General features: G+C 43.0%; 1 protein-coding gene across 18 annotated transcripts in view; it reads left to right on the top strand.

The window, feature by feature from the left end:
• LOC110521657 (protein furry homolog-like) overlaps positions 1-15,983 on the top strand; it is a 90,975-nt gene that overhangs the window by 15,899 nt on the left and 59,093 nt on the right. For 10 of the 18 annotated variants that reach the window (XM_021599370.2, XM_021599363.2, XM_021599367.2 and 7 more), the window contains exon 1: positions 6,104-6,678. The exons of 3 other annotated variants lie outside the window; for them this stretch is intronic. In XM_021599370.2, coding sequence (XP_021455045.2) covers positions 6,459-6,678 — 220 coding nt within the window. In that variant the 5' untranslated portion in view covers positions 6,104-6,458. Of the gene's footprint in view, positions 1-6,103; positions 6,679-15,983 lie in introns of those variants that run through there. 5 more of the 18 variants (XM_021599374.2, XM_021599376.2, XM_021599372.2 and 2 more) reach the window with 1 other exon arrangement.

Below are 15,983 nucleotides of genomic sequence, written 5' to 3'. Positions count from 1 at the left end.
GGACGTGTTATTTTAGTGTTCCCTTTATTTTTTTGAGCAGTGTATATTTAGTAACCTATAGAGCAACGGTACTCTAATACTATTTGAAAAGGTCCAGTCACACACTTCCTAGGTGGCAAAGGTAGGAATGGATATTGTCTAGGGAATTGCCAGGGAACTTCCGATACGATATTCTAACGGTTCCGGTGCCGATATGTATTGCGATTCTCACGATGCTGTATGTATTATGATTCGATATTGCAATTTGATGTTCCAAAACATATTGCTCACTACTGTATATGTCTGCTGCAGAGAGACAGAGCATGAGCGAGAGGGTTTTAACCTTTCTGATCTCCCCATCCGGGATCGTGAATACAGACTCAAGCTCATTACCATAATGCACCGTTAACTATTCATGAAAATCGCAAATGAAATGAAATAAATATGCCATCTCTCAAGCTTAGCCTTTTGTAAACAACACTGTCATCTCAGATTTTCAAAATATGCTTCTCAACCATAGGAAAACAATCATTTGTGTAAAAGTAGCTAGCTAGCGTAGCATTTAGCGTTAGCATTAGCGTTAGTATCCAGCACGCAACATTTCAACAAAAACATAAAAGCCTTCAAATAAAATCATTTACCTTTGAAGAACTTCTGATGTTTTCAATGAGGAGACTCTCAGTTAGATAGCAAATGCTCAGTTTTTCCAAAAATATTCTTTGTGTATTAGAAATAGCTCCGTTTTGTACATCACATTTGGCTACCAAAAAAACCCGAAAATCCAGTCCTCAAAACGTGAACTTTTTTCCAAATTAACTCCATAATATCGACTGAAAACATGGCAAACGTTGTTTAGAATCAATCCTCAAGGTGTTTTTCACATATCTCTTCGATGATATATCGTTCATGGAAGCATGGTTTCTCCTCTCAATCAAATGGAAAAATACTTGCACCTGGCTTTGCGCACCAATTTCGACGCAGGACACCAGGCGGACACTTTGACCATAAGAGACTACATTTTCCATCTTCCAATGATATGCCTACAAATACGTCACAATGCTGCTGACATCTTGGGGAAACGGCAGAAGGTCTAAGCTTATTCCTGTCGCATTCACAGCCATATAAGGAGACATTAGAAAACAGAGCTTCAGAAATTCTGCTCATTTCCTGTTTGACGTTTCATCTTGGTTTCGCCTGTAGAATGAGTTCTGGGGCACTTACAGACAATATCTTTGCAGATTCTGAAACTTCAGTGTTTTCTTTCCAAAACTAGTCGAGCATCTTTTCGTGACAAAATATCGCGCTTAAAACGGGAACGTTTTTTATCCAAAAATGAAATAGCGCCCCTAGAGATCCAACAGGTTAATCAGTCATGAAAATAAGTGCTGATGACATTGACTCACTATTTTAAAGATGGAGATGGATGGAGAATAAGCTTAGGAGGTAAAATACTGGAGTTTTTGCAGGTACAACCAACTAGCGCTAGCTAACGCTTATTAAAGCGTGTGCGAGACGATGGGATTGGAAAGTGTTAAGTGTAGGGTTGGGCAGTATCCAGATTTGCATAGCCTCACATCGTCCTCTCTGACTGGGATTTACGGTTCAGTACACAAGGCCCCCCCCAAAAAAATATAATAATAATCATCCCAAAATGAATGCTAACAACATTAGCACATTAGCTAATTTGCATTTAGGCTCCTAGCTAAATATGCTAACGAGCACAAACGAAAATAAATTAATTGCAAAGTCAGGCAATCCGGCTTATAAAATTATACATACAGTTAGGACCAGGTCTCTCTTAAAATATATTTTATCTCAATGAGGAAAAACTTGTATAAATAATTAAAACATATATTTTAAAGTTGACGAGCAAATGAACAATGTTTTGACACATGCTTGTCTGAAGACCGAATAGTACTGTGTCTCTGTGGAATTTGAGAGTCGCTAGGGCAACGGGAAAGCCTACTATGCTCAGAGTAGACAGGGGAGGAGCAGAAGGGCCCAGAATAGAGCGGAGAAAAACACAAGGAAATCAAGCTGAAGTGGCAGCTGTACAGATAACTCATTCGAGGGGCTTTGACATCTCAAACATGGCAGAAAGCTAACACAATATAATGCCCCGTGACCTTACTAAATCAGCCACTTCGATAACTAGCAAGTTAAACTCAGGGTTCGCCCTAACGCAGAATTCTTTGTTTTTCACACAGGAAAAAAATATAAAACTCAGAATTATCTAAACTGCTTCTTAGTGTTATTTCTGCAGCATTAAACAATGTTATATTCAGTTGCGCTTCTCCACTCTGAGAATTCACAAAGGCATTCTATCAAAAGACAGCTCTGACTGTAGCTACTTTTCTCTGGTACTTCTCTCTTTGTAGCCAGCCTACTTTTCTCTGGTACTTCTCTCTTTGTAGCCAGCCTACTTTTCTCTGGTACTTCTCTCTTTGTAGCCAGCCTACTTTTCTCTGGTACTTCTCTCTTTGTAGCCAGCCTACTTTTCTCTGGTACTTCTCTCTTTGTAGCCAGCCTACTTTTCTCTGGTACTTCTCTCTTTGTAGCCAGCCTACTTTTCTCTGGTACTTCTCTCTTTGTAGCCAGTCTACTTTTCTCTGGTACTTCTCTCTTTGTAGCCAGCCTACTTTTCTCTGGTACTTCTCTCTTTGTAGCCAGCCTACTTTTCTCTGGTACTTCTCTCTTTGTAGCCAGCCTACTTTTCTCTGGTACTTCTCTCTTTGTAGCCAGCCTACTTTTCTCTGGTACTTCTCTCTTTGTAGCCAGCCTACTTTTCTCTGGTACTTCTCTCTTTGTAGCCAGTCTACTTTTCTCTGGTACTTCTCTCTTTGTAGCCAGCCTACTTTTCTCTGGTACTTCTCTCTTTGTAGCCAGCCTACTTTTCTCTGGTACTTCTCTCTTTGTAGCCAGCCTACTTTTCTCTGGTACTTCTCTCTTTGTAGCCAGTCTACTTTTCTCTGGTACTTCTCTCTTTGTAGCCAGCCTACTTTTCTCTGGTACTTCTCTCTTTGTAGCCAGCCTACTTTTCTCTGGTACTTCTCTCTTTGTAGCCAGCCTACTTTTCTCTGGTACTTCTCTCGTTGTAGCCAGTCTACTTTTCTCTGGTACTTCTCTCTTTGTAGCCAGCCTACTTTTCTCTGGTACTTCTCTCGTTGTAGCCAGTCTACTTTTCTCTGGTACTTCTCTCTTTGTAGCCAGCCTACTTTTCTCTGGTACTTCTCTCTTTGTAGCCAGCCTACTTTTCTCTGGTACTTCTCTCTTTGTAGCCAGCCTACTTTTCTCTGGTACTTCTCTCTTTGTAGCCAGCCTACTTTTCTCTGGTACTTCTCTCTTTGTAGCCAGCCTACTTTTCTCTGGTACTTCTCTCTTTGTAGCCAGCCTACTTTTCTCTGGTACTTCTCTCTTTGTAGCCAGCCTACTTTTCTCTGGTACTTCTCTCGTTGTAGCCAGTCTACTTTTCTCTGGTACATCTCTCGTTGTAGCCAGTCTACTTTTCTCTGGTACTTCTCTCGTTGTAGCCAGTCTACTTTTCTCTGGTACTTCTCTCTTTGTAGCCAGTCTACTTTTCTCTGGTACTTCTCTCTTTGTAGCCAGCCTACTTTTCTCTTTGTAGCCAGTCTACTTTTCTCTGGTACTTCTCTCTTTGTAGCCAGTCTACTTTTCTCTGGTACTTCTCTCTTTGTAGCCAGTCTACTTTTCTCTGGTACTTCTCTCTTTGTAGCCAGTCTACTTTTCTCTGGTACTTCTCTCTTTGTAGCCAGTCTACTTTTCTCTGGTACTTCTCTCTTTGTAGCCAGTCTACTTTTCTCTGGTACTTCTCTCTTTGTAGCCAGCCTACTTTTCTCTGGTACTTCTCTCGTTGTAGCCAGTCTACTTTTCTCTGGTACTTCTCTCGTTGTAGCCAGTCTACTTTTCTCTGGTACTTCTCTCGTTGTAGCCAGTCTACTTTTCTCTGGTACTTCTCTCGTTGTAGCCAGTCTACTTTTCTCTGGTACTTCTCTCTTTGTAGCCAGTCTACTTTTCTCTGGTACTTCTCTCTTTGTAGCCAGCCTACTTTTCTCTGGTACTTCTCTCTTTGTAGCCAGCCTACTTTTCTCTGGTACTTCTCTCTTTGTAGCCAGCCTACTTTTCTCTGGTACTTCTCTCTTTGTAGCCAGTCTACTTTTCTCTGGTACTTCTCTCTTTGTAGCCAGTCTACTTTTCTCTGGTACTTCTCTCTTTGTAGCCAGTCTACTTTTCTCTGGTACTTCTCTCTTTGTAGCCAGCCTACTTTTCTCAGGTAAAATGCAAGATGAACTTTAAGCAAAACATTATGAAAGATAGCTGGTTACAATCATTCTATGATAAACAGAAATATGATGGCCAAATACTTTTACATTCATTGTAAGCTCATTTACTTGTGTGGCTGACAGCCAAATCGTGTTGCACTTCTGTTGTCGTCTGACAATTAAGCTATTTTCTGCCGAATGTGTTGCACTAATGTATTTTCTGTGAATGAAAACTATAGTTGCACGTCCCTGATCACTCTTGAAACAAAACAACACGGTTGACTTTCAATGTAAAACGCAACCCCTGTCAATACACAGCTGGACTCACCTGCTCCTGCTTTTTCCCGTTGTGCTATTTACAAACTAACACGACTGGCTCAAAAATTCTGGGGAACTACAGTAAGCTTCATAATGTGACGGGTGAAATGAAGAACGCTATATTTCTCTTAACGTATTGCACAAGTCGCTTGCAGGTATTTACTTACAGTAGCTACAAACATTACAATTTATTGATGAACTTAAAAACAGTTTTGACATGATTGAAAAACCATCCCGTGGCTATTTACAAATACCCCGGCATACGGTATACCGCCCAAGTTTAGCCAAGTGTATGTTTAGTACCATATGACAGTTCACTGGGCGATAAGGATTATCAGTATACACAGACAGGCCGGAGGGTAGAGTCATCCTGTCATGGAACGCATGTCCGTGGCTCATAAACAATGACACTGAAAAAATGATTGGTTGGAGAGAGATTCTTTATTGTATCTCAATATATAGCCAAGAATCCTGAAACAAAAGAGAATGTTGGTTAGAGTTGCGCATTCCGTTTGCCAACAATACGGTGACGTAAGGCGCCAAAGTCGAGTGTTTGTGTACGCCAGTTATTAAAACAATGTAACTTGTTAACCATGTTTCTACCGTATATAAAGCCGCCCATTTAAACGTACATGCTCTAGCAATGTGAAATATATTATTACGGTAACGATAGACGTGTTGGTAGAGAATAATCATATCAACCTAAATTGTTTGTCTTGAAGCGCCGCGCTGTTTCTTGTTGAAGTGCCGGTGTGCATTACGCAAATTAGTCTACGAGTCAGAGGAACATTTTATTGGTTTATGGGAACAACTAAAGTGATGAATTATCCCAGGGGGAAATTACTTAATGAATGTGTATTGTGTGACTTAAATAAATAGTTATGGCACAAGTTAATTAAGTCTGGGCTTATGTAAAACTGTTGCTTTTATGGTGTTATATGTCCATAGGAAATTACGCATTTATGGTAAAATGTGTTTCGGGGCTATAATGATGGAATGTTCCTAACTGAAGGGAGTTCCTGGAAGGAGTACTTTAGGTGGTCAGTTGGCCTTTGCCTGGGGGAGAGCAGGCTGGGCAGGTAACAGGTTGGCTAGAGTAGAGCCATACCTGAGTTTTGTAATAGGTAAAGAGTTGTTGCCGGAACAGTTTATACCTAGAATATCTTAGATTTATTCTTTGTCAACATCCTGTTTTTATTTTCTATACTAAGTTTATCGTCCTGCACCTGTTTAATATTGTAAATAAAAGCCTTCTAAGAGAGGTGAGCGCCAGAACATCCAGTCTCTCTGATCTGCCGCTTCTGTTTTTTACACACCCCTTCCACTTCTCACTAATTCCCCACCAAGACTGGTCTCTCTTCCTTCTCGCTCACTCTTCTAAGAGAGGTAGGCCAGGGTGTTGTCTCTGTTTTGATTGGCTGTGGGCCCAGGCGTGCGTTATCTCCTGTGGAACATGTTCTGGTCCTGCCCCTGATAGGGCCTGGCAACTGACCTGGCCTGGCTCCACCCACTCCTGATTACATCACTGCTGGAGTGTGATGTCTGTTTGCCTTCTCCCTCTGAGCAGACAGGTACTGTTTCTGGCTGCGCAGGAAGTTTCTCCCATTCCGACTCTTCGCTGTAGGGGGATACAACAGACTGAGTTTCAATAGGCCAGATAGTGTCTCTTCATTCTTCTAATGGGCTGTCTGTTGTTGACTATCGTAGTCTACGATATCACTGACTGTACAGCGCTAAGCAGCAGACAGACCTAGTGGCTGTAACCCTGGCTGTTAGTGGTAAACAGCCAGGTAGTTTTGTGGGGGAAGATGGTGCAGAGTGACTGACTGTGGATTTGGACTGGATGCTGGACTGAGTGAGTTAGCGTGAATACAGACATACATGGAGTTCCTAAGGAGCCTGGTCCCGGCCGCCATATCGTGGGACGGGGGGGCGTTGGAGTCTGGGGGAGGGTTGCCCCGGGAGACAGGCCCCCGTCTGCTGAGGATGAAGCGCTTGGGCCTGCTGGCCATGGGCCAGACCATCGAGGAGGACCAGGAGGGTCTGGTGAGTACCTCCACCACCAGGCCCGTCCGCTCCAACCGGACCAACCGCATCAAAGGTACTGACAGACTAGGAAGCTTTCTCTTACAATGAATGACTGACTCACCTTATCAAGATCTACAGAGTTTTGCATTCATGTTTAACTCTGTCGTATGCATTTGAGGCGTTGTGCTGTTGAGCAGAGTCAACAGTCAATCAACTGGCTGAATCTTTAGTTTGATCTTGGCCTAGTACATGGTAAACCAATATTGTCATCAGCTGCAACAACTTTCTAATGTGATACCTATGAGACGCCATCACATGAAACACAGTAGGCTATAGGGTCATCGAGGGTTTGTGCTGTTATTGCCACATCAGCACCTCCAGGTAAAGTAAGGCTTTGTGTCTTGTGTGTGTGAGAGTTTAAAATTATTGTGGTAGTGAGTGATCTGGGACATTGAGAATTCTGGGCTCTCAAGTGGCGCAACGGTCTAAGGCACTGCATCTCAGTGCAAGAAGCACTGTGTGAATCCAGACTGTATCACATCCGGCCGTGATTGGGAGTCCCATAGGGCGGCGCACAATTGGCCCAGCGTTGTCCGGGTTTGGCCGGAGTAGGCCGTCATTGTAAATAAGAACTTGTTCTTAACTGACTTGCCTAGTTAAAGGTTAAATAAATAAACATTTCACATGCAGCATGCTCATACTGCTATGACAGACTGAGAACTCTGTGAAAGGGCACAGTGAAAGTTAGCAGGACGGTGGAATATTCTATCACAAAGTCACTGAGCGGTGTTATATTGTATGCTGGAATGGAACTTGAGTTGCTGTTATTTACATTTTTTTGGCTTAAATATATTTTTAATGCTCTATGATACGGTAGCTTCTGAGTTTAATGGCTTGGAAATGACCTCTAAAATGGTTTGATTTGTTTCTGAAAGACCATTAAATACACAAAAAATAATTTACTATTCACTTCAAAATGGAGGACCCAAACTTATCTGTTTATAGTAAGCACTCAACAGGCCTCTCGTTTTGTGTGTGTGTTCACCAGCCTCTTTCCATCGTCTGCAGGGTGATGACTCGTCAGTCGATCAGCGTGGCTTTGTGCTCAGCCCTGCCTGTCAGAACACGCTCGATCTCTGTTTGCTCCTCCCTGAAACATGGCTGAATCAACAAATCAACCAATTCTCCCTATGAGAGATTTACAGCTAGTCCACACTGACAGCTTGCTACACCTAAATACAGTCCCACGCTGTTTTCCCTTCAGTTCTGACCCGAGGTTGAGAGAGAGAGCTTACAAGTCTACGAGACGACACAAAAAGCTTTTTACTGTAGCAGCCGGGTGAAGGTATGAGTGTTACTCTGAACTCCACGCTGTTACTACTGATATTCCTATTCTGGGGCAATGAGGCGCCTCTATTCAGGTTAGATTTGACAAGTCGCTGAGTTGTACAGAAATGTATCCATGCCACGCACATGGTGGAAGTTGAGCGGGTAGCACTTTGCCCGGTTTGGAAGTTGACCCCCCCCTTCTCCGGGACTTTCCTGTGTGGAACATGTTTGTGGTCTCTAGATGAATTTCCCTCCCAAATTTTCTCTCTGAGAATGAAAAACCTGAATGAATCCAGGTTATATTCAACCAGGACACTGCCTGTATTAGACAGGAACACACTACTCTGAAGTTGATGACGGTGGTAATGTGTCGTGTAATGGATGGGGTGCGTGATGATGATGATTACTGTGGTTTATGGCGTAGCCTAAAGAATCAAGGAACCATTTTGAATGAATGTTTTTGAAGCGGCTCTTTCTGCAGTTTGCGACCTCCCTCACACCCTTCCCATATGATTCAGTGTCACGTCCTAGGTCTCTCCTCTAGTCTGCCATGGCCTGCCCTTCCTGCATTGACTTTTGAGGTAGTGCTCTCTGTTATTGGTCATTGAAGCACACAATGACATCACCCCTGTGGTGGATGTGCTGCAACCTGATTCCAGGGAATTATTTGATACGTATTTGGTTAAAGGGTGCCCGGTGTGTTTGTGAATGTGACTAAACGCAGGTGTTTTTGTGTGTATGTGGTGTACTTTATAATGTGGAGATGTGTGTGTGTTAGGGATGGGGTTATTGGCTTATTGGCTGACTCTTGATACACATGTTGTAGCCTAGTACCTCTTTCTCAACTGGTGTCTCTGACCTCCAGGATGGTGCTGGTACAGACATCTAGCGCCAGTTTTGTAATCGGGCTGCGTACAGGGAGCAGTCCTGCAAACCCAAAAGGCAGTAACAGTAAAATAGTATTACCGAGCCAGCCAGCACAGAGCTTGGTCTGCAACTCCAATGGGAAAACTCTCATAGCAGAGGGGACACATCATTTTATGAACACTCAGACTCTCAAATAACTGACCCATCACATGAGGAATGAAATTGCAGAGAGTGAGGGGCTACGTGTGTTTGTGAAGAGGCTTAATTCCAAATTGGCTGGCCGACAGCAGCTCTGTGCTTCTATCCGTAGGGAGGGACTCATTGTGCTGTGCTGTGGTGACCTTAAAGTAACTCTCCCCTGACTCGGCTCTGTGTATTTGATAGTCAAATCTGGGGAAGATGGGTCAAGTGAGGTGGAAGACAGGATATGGTGAAATGGCGTGAAGAAGGTGGTGGTGGTTCTGGATGGAAAGTGAATGGTTATGGATGGGAGCTTCTAGTGCGCATTGTTAGACATGTTATTAACATCTTAAACAATTATTGAATATGCTCAGCTAGTTGCTTAGGGATCAGAGTTGAAACAAAATCTATTAGAACCAACATTGCCTCTCACCTTGACGTAGTGTTATGGCGCTAAATGTAATGTTGATAGCATTGTGAGCCACTAGGAGGAGGACGGTCGACCTGTTCAGAATTTTTTTATTTTTTTATTTTACCTTTATTTAACCAGGTAGGCCAGTTGAGAACAAGTTCTCATTTACAACTGCGACCTGGCCAAGATGAAGCAAAGTAATGCGACACAAACAACAGAGTTACACATGGAATAAACAAACGTACAGTCAATAACACAATAGATCAAATCTATGTGCAGTGTGTGCAAATGTAGAAGAGTAGGGTGGTATAAGGCAATAAATAGGCCATAGAGGCAAAATAATTACAATTTAGCATTAACACTGGAGTGATAGATGTGCAGATGATGTGCAAGTAGAGATACGGGGGTGCAAAAGAGCAAGAAGATAAATAACAATATGGGGGATGAGGTAGTTGGGTGTGCTATTTACAGATTGGCTGTGTACAGTGATCGGAAAGCTGCTCTGACAGCTGATGCTTAAAGTTAGAGGGAGGTATAAGTCTCCAGCTAAAGCAATTCGTTCCAGTCATTGGCAGCAGAGAACTGTAAGGAAAGGTGGCCAACAGAAGTGTTGGCTTTGGGGATGACCAGTGAAATATACCTGCTGGAGCGTATGCTACGGGTGGGTGTTGCTATGGTGACCAGTGAGCTGAGATAAGGTGGGGCTTTACCTAGTAAGGACTTCTATATGACCTGGAGCCAGTGGGTTTGGCGACGAATATATATATATATATATATTAGCGCGAGGTCCACCCAACGAGCGCATACAGGTCGCAGTGGTGGGTAGTATATGGGTATATATGTGGGTAGTATATGGGGCTTTGGTGACAAAACAGATGGCACTGTGATAGACCACATCCAATTTTCTGAGTAGAGTGTTGGAGGCTATTTTGTAAATGACATCGCCAAAGTCAAGGATCGGTAGGATAGTCAGTTTTACGAGGATATGTTTGGCAGCAGGATTGAAGGATGCTTTGTTGCGAAATAGGAAGCCGATTCTAGATTTAATTTTGGATTGGAGATGCTTAATGTGAGTCTGGAAGGAGAGTTTATAGTCTAACCAGACACCTAGGTATTTGTAGTTGTCCACATTCTAAGTCAGAACCGTCCAGAGTAGTGATGCTAGTCGGGCGGGCAGGTGCGGGCAGTGATCGGTTGAAGAGCATGCATTTAGTTTCACTAGCATCTAAAAGCAGTTGGAGGCCATGTGAGTGTTGTTTGGCATTGAAGCTCGTTTGGAGGTTTGTTAAAACCTCTCTGGGATATGTGGGACTCTAGCTAGTGAAAATGCAGAGTGCCAAAATCAAATAAATTACTATAAAAATCTAACTTTCATGAAATCACACATGCAAGATACCAAATTAAAGCTACACTTGTTGTGAATCCAGCCAACATGTCAGATTTCAAAAAGGCTTTTCAGCGAAAGCAAACAATGCTATTATCTGAGGATACCCAGTAAACAAAGACAGAAAAGCATATTTCAACCCTGCAGGCGTGACACAAAACGCAGAAAGAAAGATATAATTCATGCCTTACCTTTGACGAGCATCTTTTGTTGGCACTCCAATATGTCCCATAAACATCACAAATGGTATTTTTTGTTTGATTAATTCCATCGATATATATCCATTTATTTGGCGAGTTTTATCCAGAAAAACACCGGTTACAACGTGCGCAACATGACTACAAAATATCTCAAAAGTTACCTGAACTTCGCCAAAACATTTCAAACTACTTTTGTAATACAACTTTAGGTATTTTTTTAACATAAATAATTGACAAAATTGAAGACTGGATGATCTGTGTTCAATACAGGAGGAAAACAAACTGTAGCTAGCTTTCAGGTCACGCGCCTCTATCAAAGAGTCCTTTTCACTCTAGCCTCGTTCTGAACCGTGTTTCTTCTTCATTACACAAAGGAAAAACCTCTCCAATTTCTAAAGACTGTTGACATCCAGTGGAAGCGATAGGAACTGCAAGAAGGTCCCTTAGAAATCTGGATTCCCAATGAAAACCGATTTGAAAAGAGTGACCTCAAAAAAACATCTTAATGGTTTGTCCTCGGGGTTTCACCTACCAAATAAGTTCTGTTATACTCAGACATGATTCAAACAGTTTTAGAAACTTCAGAGTGTTTTCTATCCAAATCTAATACTAATAATTTGCATATCTTATCTTCTGGGGATGAGTAGCAGGCAGTTTAATTTGGGCACGCTTTTCATCCAATATTCCGAATGCTGCCCCCTATCCTATCGAAGTTAAGTGTCCAAAGAAGGGCCAGATGTATACAGAATGGTGTCGTCTGCGTAGAGGTGGATCAGATAATCACCAGCAGCAAGAGAGACATCATTGATATATACAGAGAAAAGAGTTGGCCTGAGAATTGGACCCTGTGGCACCCCATAGAGACTGCCAGAGGTCCGGACAACAAACAGGCCTTCCGATTTGACACACTGAACTCCATCTGAGAAGTAGTTGGTGAACCAGGCGAGGCAGTCATTTGAGAAACCAAGGCTATTGAGTCTGCCGATAAGAATGCGGTGATTGACAGAGTCGAAAGCCTTGGCCAGGTTGATGAAGACTGCTGCACAGTACTGTCTTATCAATGGCGGTTATGATATCGTTTAGAACCTTGGGCGTGGCTGAGGTGCACCCATGACCAGCTGGGAAACCAGATTGCATTGTGGAGAAGGTACGATGAGATTCGAAATGGTCGGTGATCTGTTTGTTAACTTCGCTTTTGAAGATTTTAGAAAGGCAGTGCAGGATGGATATATGTCTATAACAGTTTGGGTCTAGAGTGTCTCACCCTTTGAAGAGGGGGATGACCGCGGCAGCTTTCCAATCTTTGGGGATCTCACACGATACGAGAGGTTGAACAGGCTAGTAATAGGGGTTGCAACAATTTCGGCAGATGATTTTAGAAATAGAGGGTCCAGATTGGCTTGCCCAGCTGATTTGTAGGGATCCAGATTTTGCAGCTCTTTCACAACATCTGCTATCTGGATTTGGGTGAAGGAGAAATGGGGAGGCTTGGGCAAGTTGTTGCAGGGGGTGTAGAGCTGTTGGCCGGGGTAGGGGTAGCCAGATGGAAAGCATGGCCATCTGTAGAAAAATGCTTCTTGAAATTATCGGTTATTGTAGATTTATCAGTGGTGAGTGTTTCCTAGCCTCAGTGCAGTGGGCAGCTGGGAGGAGGTGCCCTTATTCTTCATGGTCTTCAATGTCCCAAAACCTTTTGGAATTAGTGCTACAGGATGCAAATTTCTGTTTGAAAAAGCTAGCCTCATCTTTCCTAACGGACTGTGTATATTGGTTCCTGACTTCTCTGAAATGTTGATATTTGACGCTAATGCAGTACGCCACAGGATGTTTTTGTGCTGGTCAAGGGCAGTCATGTCTGGGAGTGAACCAAGGGCTATATCTGTTCTTAGTTCTACATTTTTTGAATGGGGCATGCTTATTTAAGATGGTGAGGAAAGCACTTTTAAAGAGCAACCAGGCATCCTCTACTGATGGGATGAGGTCAATATCCTTCAAGGATACCCGGGCCAGGTTGATTAGAAAAGCCTGCTCGCTGATGTTTTAGGCAGCGTTTGACAGTGATGAGGTTTGACCACGGGCCCATTACGGACACAGGCAATGAGGCAGTGATCGCTGAGATCCTGGTTGAAGACCGTGGAGGTGTATTTAGAGGGTAAGTTGGTCAGGATGATATCTAAGCGGGTGCCCGTGGTTATGGATTTAGGGTTGTACCTGGTAGATTCCTTGATAATTTGTGTGAGATTGAGGGCATCTAGTTTAGATTGTAGGATGGCAGGGATGTTAAGAATATCCCAGTTTAGGTCACCTAACAGTACGAACTCTGAAGATAGATGGGGGGCAATCAATTCACATATGGTGTCCAGGGCACAGCTGGGGGGCTGAAGGGGGTCTATAACAAGCGGCAACGGTGAGACGCTTGTTTCTGGGAAGGTGGATTTTTAGAAGAAGAAGCTCGAATTGTTTGGGCACAGACCTGGATAGTATGACAGAACTCTGCAGTAGATTACAGCTCCTATCAATTGTTGTTCTTTCCCCCCTACTTTGTGCAGAACACTGTGGACAGGAAATGTATCTTCCGTCCTCACTGTGGCCTTATAGGAGGAACTCCCCCTGCCCAGTAATGTCTGGAGCCAGTCAGGATGGCCAGCCACTGTCACTCCTCCCATTGGACGTCTGCCTCTACCTGACCTGCCATGGTCTTTTTCATTTGAGCTTTGAGCGCTAGTACAGATGGGCCTATATCATCAAAACAAATTGCTAAAATGTGGAGGTATGCATAGCTTAGTTCCATTGTTGACATTCTTGTTGGGGGCCCAGTGCTCTTTGATGATATCCTGTTCTGTTTTGGAAGAGTACTGTTTGATCTAACCTGAGAGAGCTGATACTGTTGTACTGCGTTCCTGAAGATATGAACAGTGTTTATTCTAAACAGTGCCATCTCTGATATGGGCTCCTGAGTGGCGCAGTGGTCTAAGGCACTGCATCTCAGTGCAGGAGGTGGCATTACAGACCCTGGTTTGATTCCAGGCTGTATCACAACTGGGAGTGATTGGGAGTCTCAAATGGCAGTGCACAATTGGCCCAGCGTTGTTTTGGGAAGGCCGTCATTGTAAATAAGAATTTGTTTCCAAACTGTCTTGCCTAGTTAAATTAAGGTTAAATAAACAATTTGAGCCATGGGTAGGTGAGGGGTGTGTGTGTGTGTGTGTTAAAGGGATACTACTGAACTTTACCAATGAGGCCCTTTATCTACTTCCCCACTGTCAAGTGAGCATGCTGGCAGATACCATAGACTTCCATTCAGTGCAATAATGCTAGTTAGCATTGGCTCACGAAACTACCTATTAACTTCCTTGATACTGAACACAGAGACCTAAAAATGGTATCCACAAGTTCATATGACTCTGGGGAAGTAGACATTGCCAAAATCCAAAAGTATCCTTTTAAGGCTGGGAATTTCCAAGGACCTCACAATATGATATTATCACTATACTTGGGTGCTTATGTATTGCGATTCGATATCATGATTCTCTATGTATTGTGATTCGATGTTCCAAACTTGGGCATATTGCTCACTATGCCTGCTGCAAAGGGACGAGAGTGCATGAGAAAACGAGGTTTGATCAGTCATTGAATGAAAGTACTGAAAACGTGTTGGCTCATCATTGGCAAAAAAAGAGAAGGAGAAATACTTTAAGTTTTTGTGTAGGTACAGCCAACTAGCACTAGCTACCGTTACTTAACTCTAGAAAAGCCTTGTTGGACCCCCACCTTTGGGCCAATGACATGCTTTTTGAATGTCAACATTTTTATAAATACATTTCATACACGCTGTTGCAAAAATGAAGGTTTTTATGAAGGTCTTGGGTAACATTAGAATACGAAAGAAAATGTATCTCAAAGAACACAATAGCATTTTCATTATTTTATGTAGCTAGACTATGTCATGAACAAACCAAAAACCACAACACCAAAATTCAAGTGTTGAAATCCATTAAAGGGATACTTTGGGATTTTGGCAATGAAACCATTTATCTACTTTCCCAGAGTCTGATTTGACTCATGGATACAATTTTTAGGTCTCTGCATCCAGTATGAAGGAAGTTATAGGTAGTTTCGCGAGCCAATGCTAACTGGTATTAGCGCAATGACGAAGCCTACGGTATCTATTAGCATGCTAGCAGTTACCATAGACCTCCAGTCATTGTGTTAACGCTAGTTAAAGATTTCGCTAACGCTAGTTAACAACTTCAAATTGCGGTTGAGGAATATTGCTTCTGATAGAAAAACCGAGATGCAGCAGAGCTTAGTATGCTGGTGTTTAGACCGATGCCTCAGAATGGCACAGCCACATACGATCAATCACCGACAGCAATGAACACACTACTCCCTCTCCTTTCTACTGTCTTTGTTTTAAATGGCTAAACTAATTCAGTACTGCTCCATCATAAGGCTCCTGACTGCCCAGTGACAATACTGCAGGGCGGGCAGGGTGTGACAATGCAGGTCTTTGTGGAGAGTTTGTTTACAATGCAGAGCCCTGCTTGGTTTTGCATAACTTGTTATGTTGTGAGAGACAGTCATGTGATGGTGAGAGCGACTGAGAAAGAGAGAAGTAGAGAGGTTGCACTACAAACGGAGGAAAAATAGATATTTTGTTAGTGTTCATCTTGTATATCTGTTCTCGCTGAAGTGTTTTGTGAACCAAATGTAATACTGTGTATGACCACAAATCCGTTGTCATGTGGCTCTATTTCAGTCTGCAGCCAGGGTTTAAGAAGAGACACAAACACAATGGGGTGTGTGTCGCCAACGATGTGTGTGCGTTTCTTTGTGTCTTGATGGCTGTTGCTGGACAAAAACTATGATGTAATCCTATGACTCCTATGGGTGTGTCAGTTTGTTGTTGACCTAAACGGATTAAGTATCCTTCTACCCATCATGCCATGCTCTGTGGGTGAGGGCTGCAGCGTGCCATGTTCTGTGCCCCAGGCAGGTGTAAAGGT

This window comes from Oncorhynchus mykiss, chromosome 30 (assembly GCF_013265735.2).
Source record: "Oncorhynchus mykiss isolate Arlee chromosome 30, USDA_OmykA_1.1, whole genome shotgun sequence".
Lineage (NCBI taxonomy): Eukaryota > Metazoa > Chordata > Actinopteri > Salmoniformes > Salmonidae > Oncorhynchus > Oncorhynchus mykiss.
This window is presented reverse-complemented; position numbering and strand designations above follow the sequence as displayed.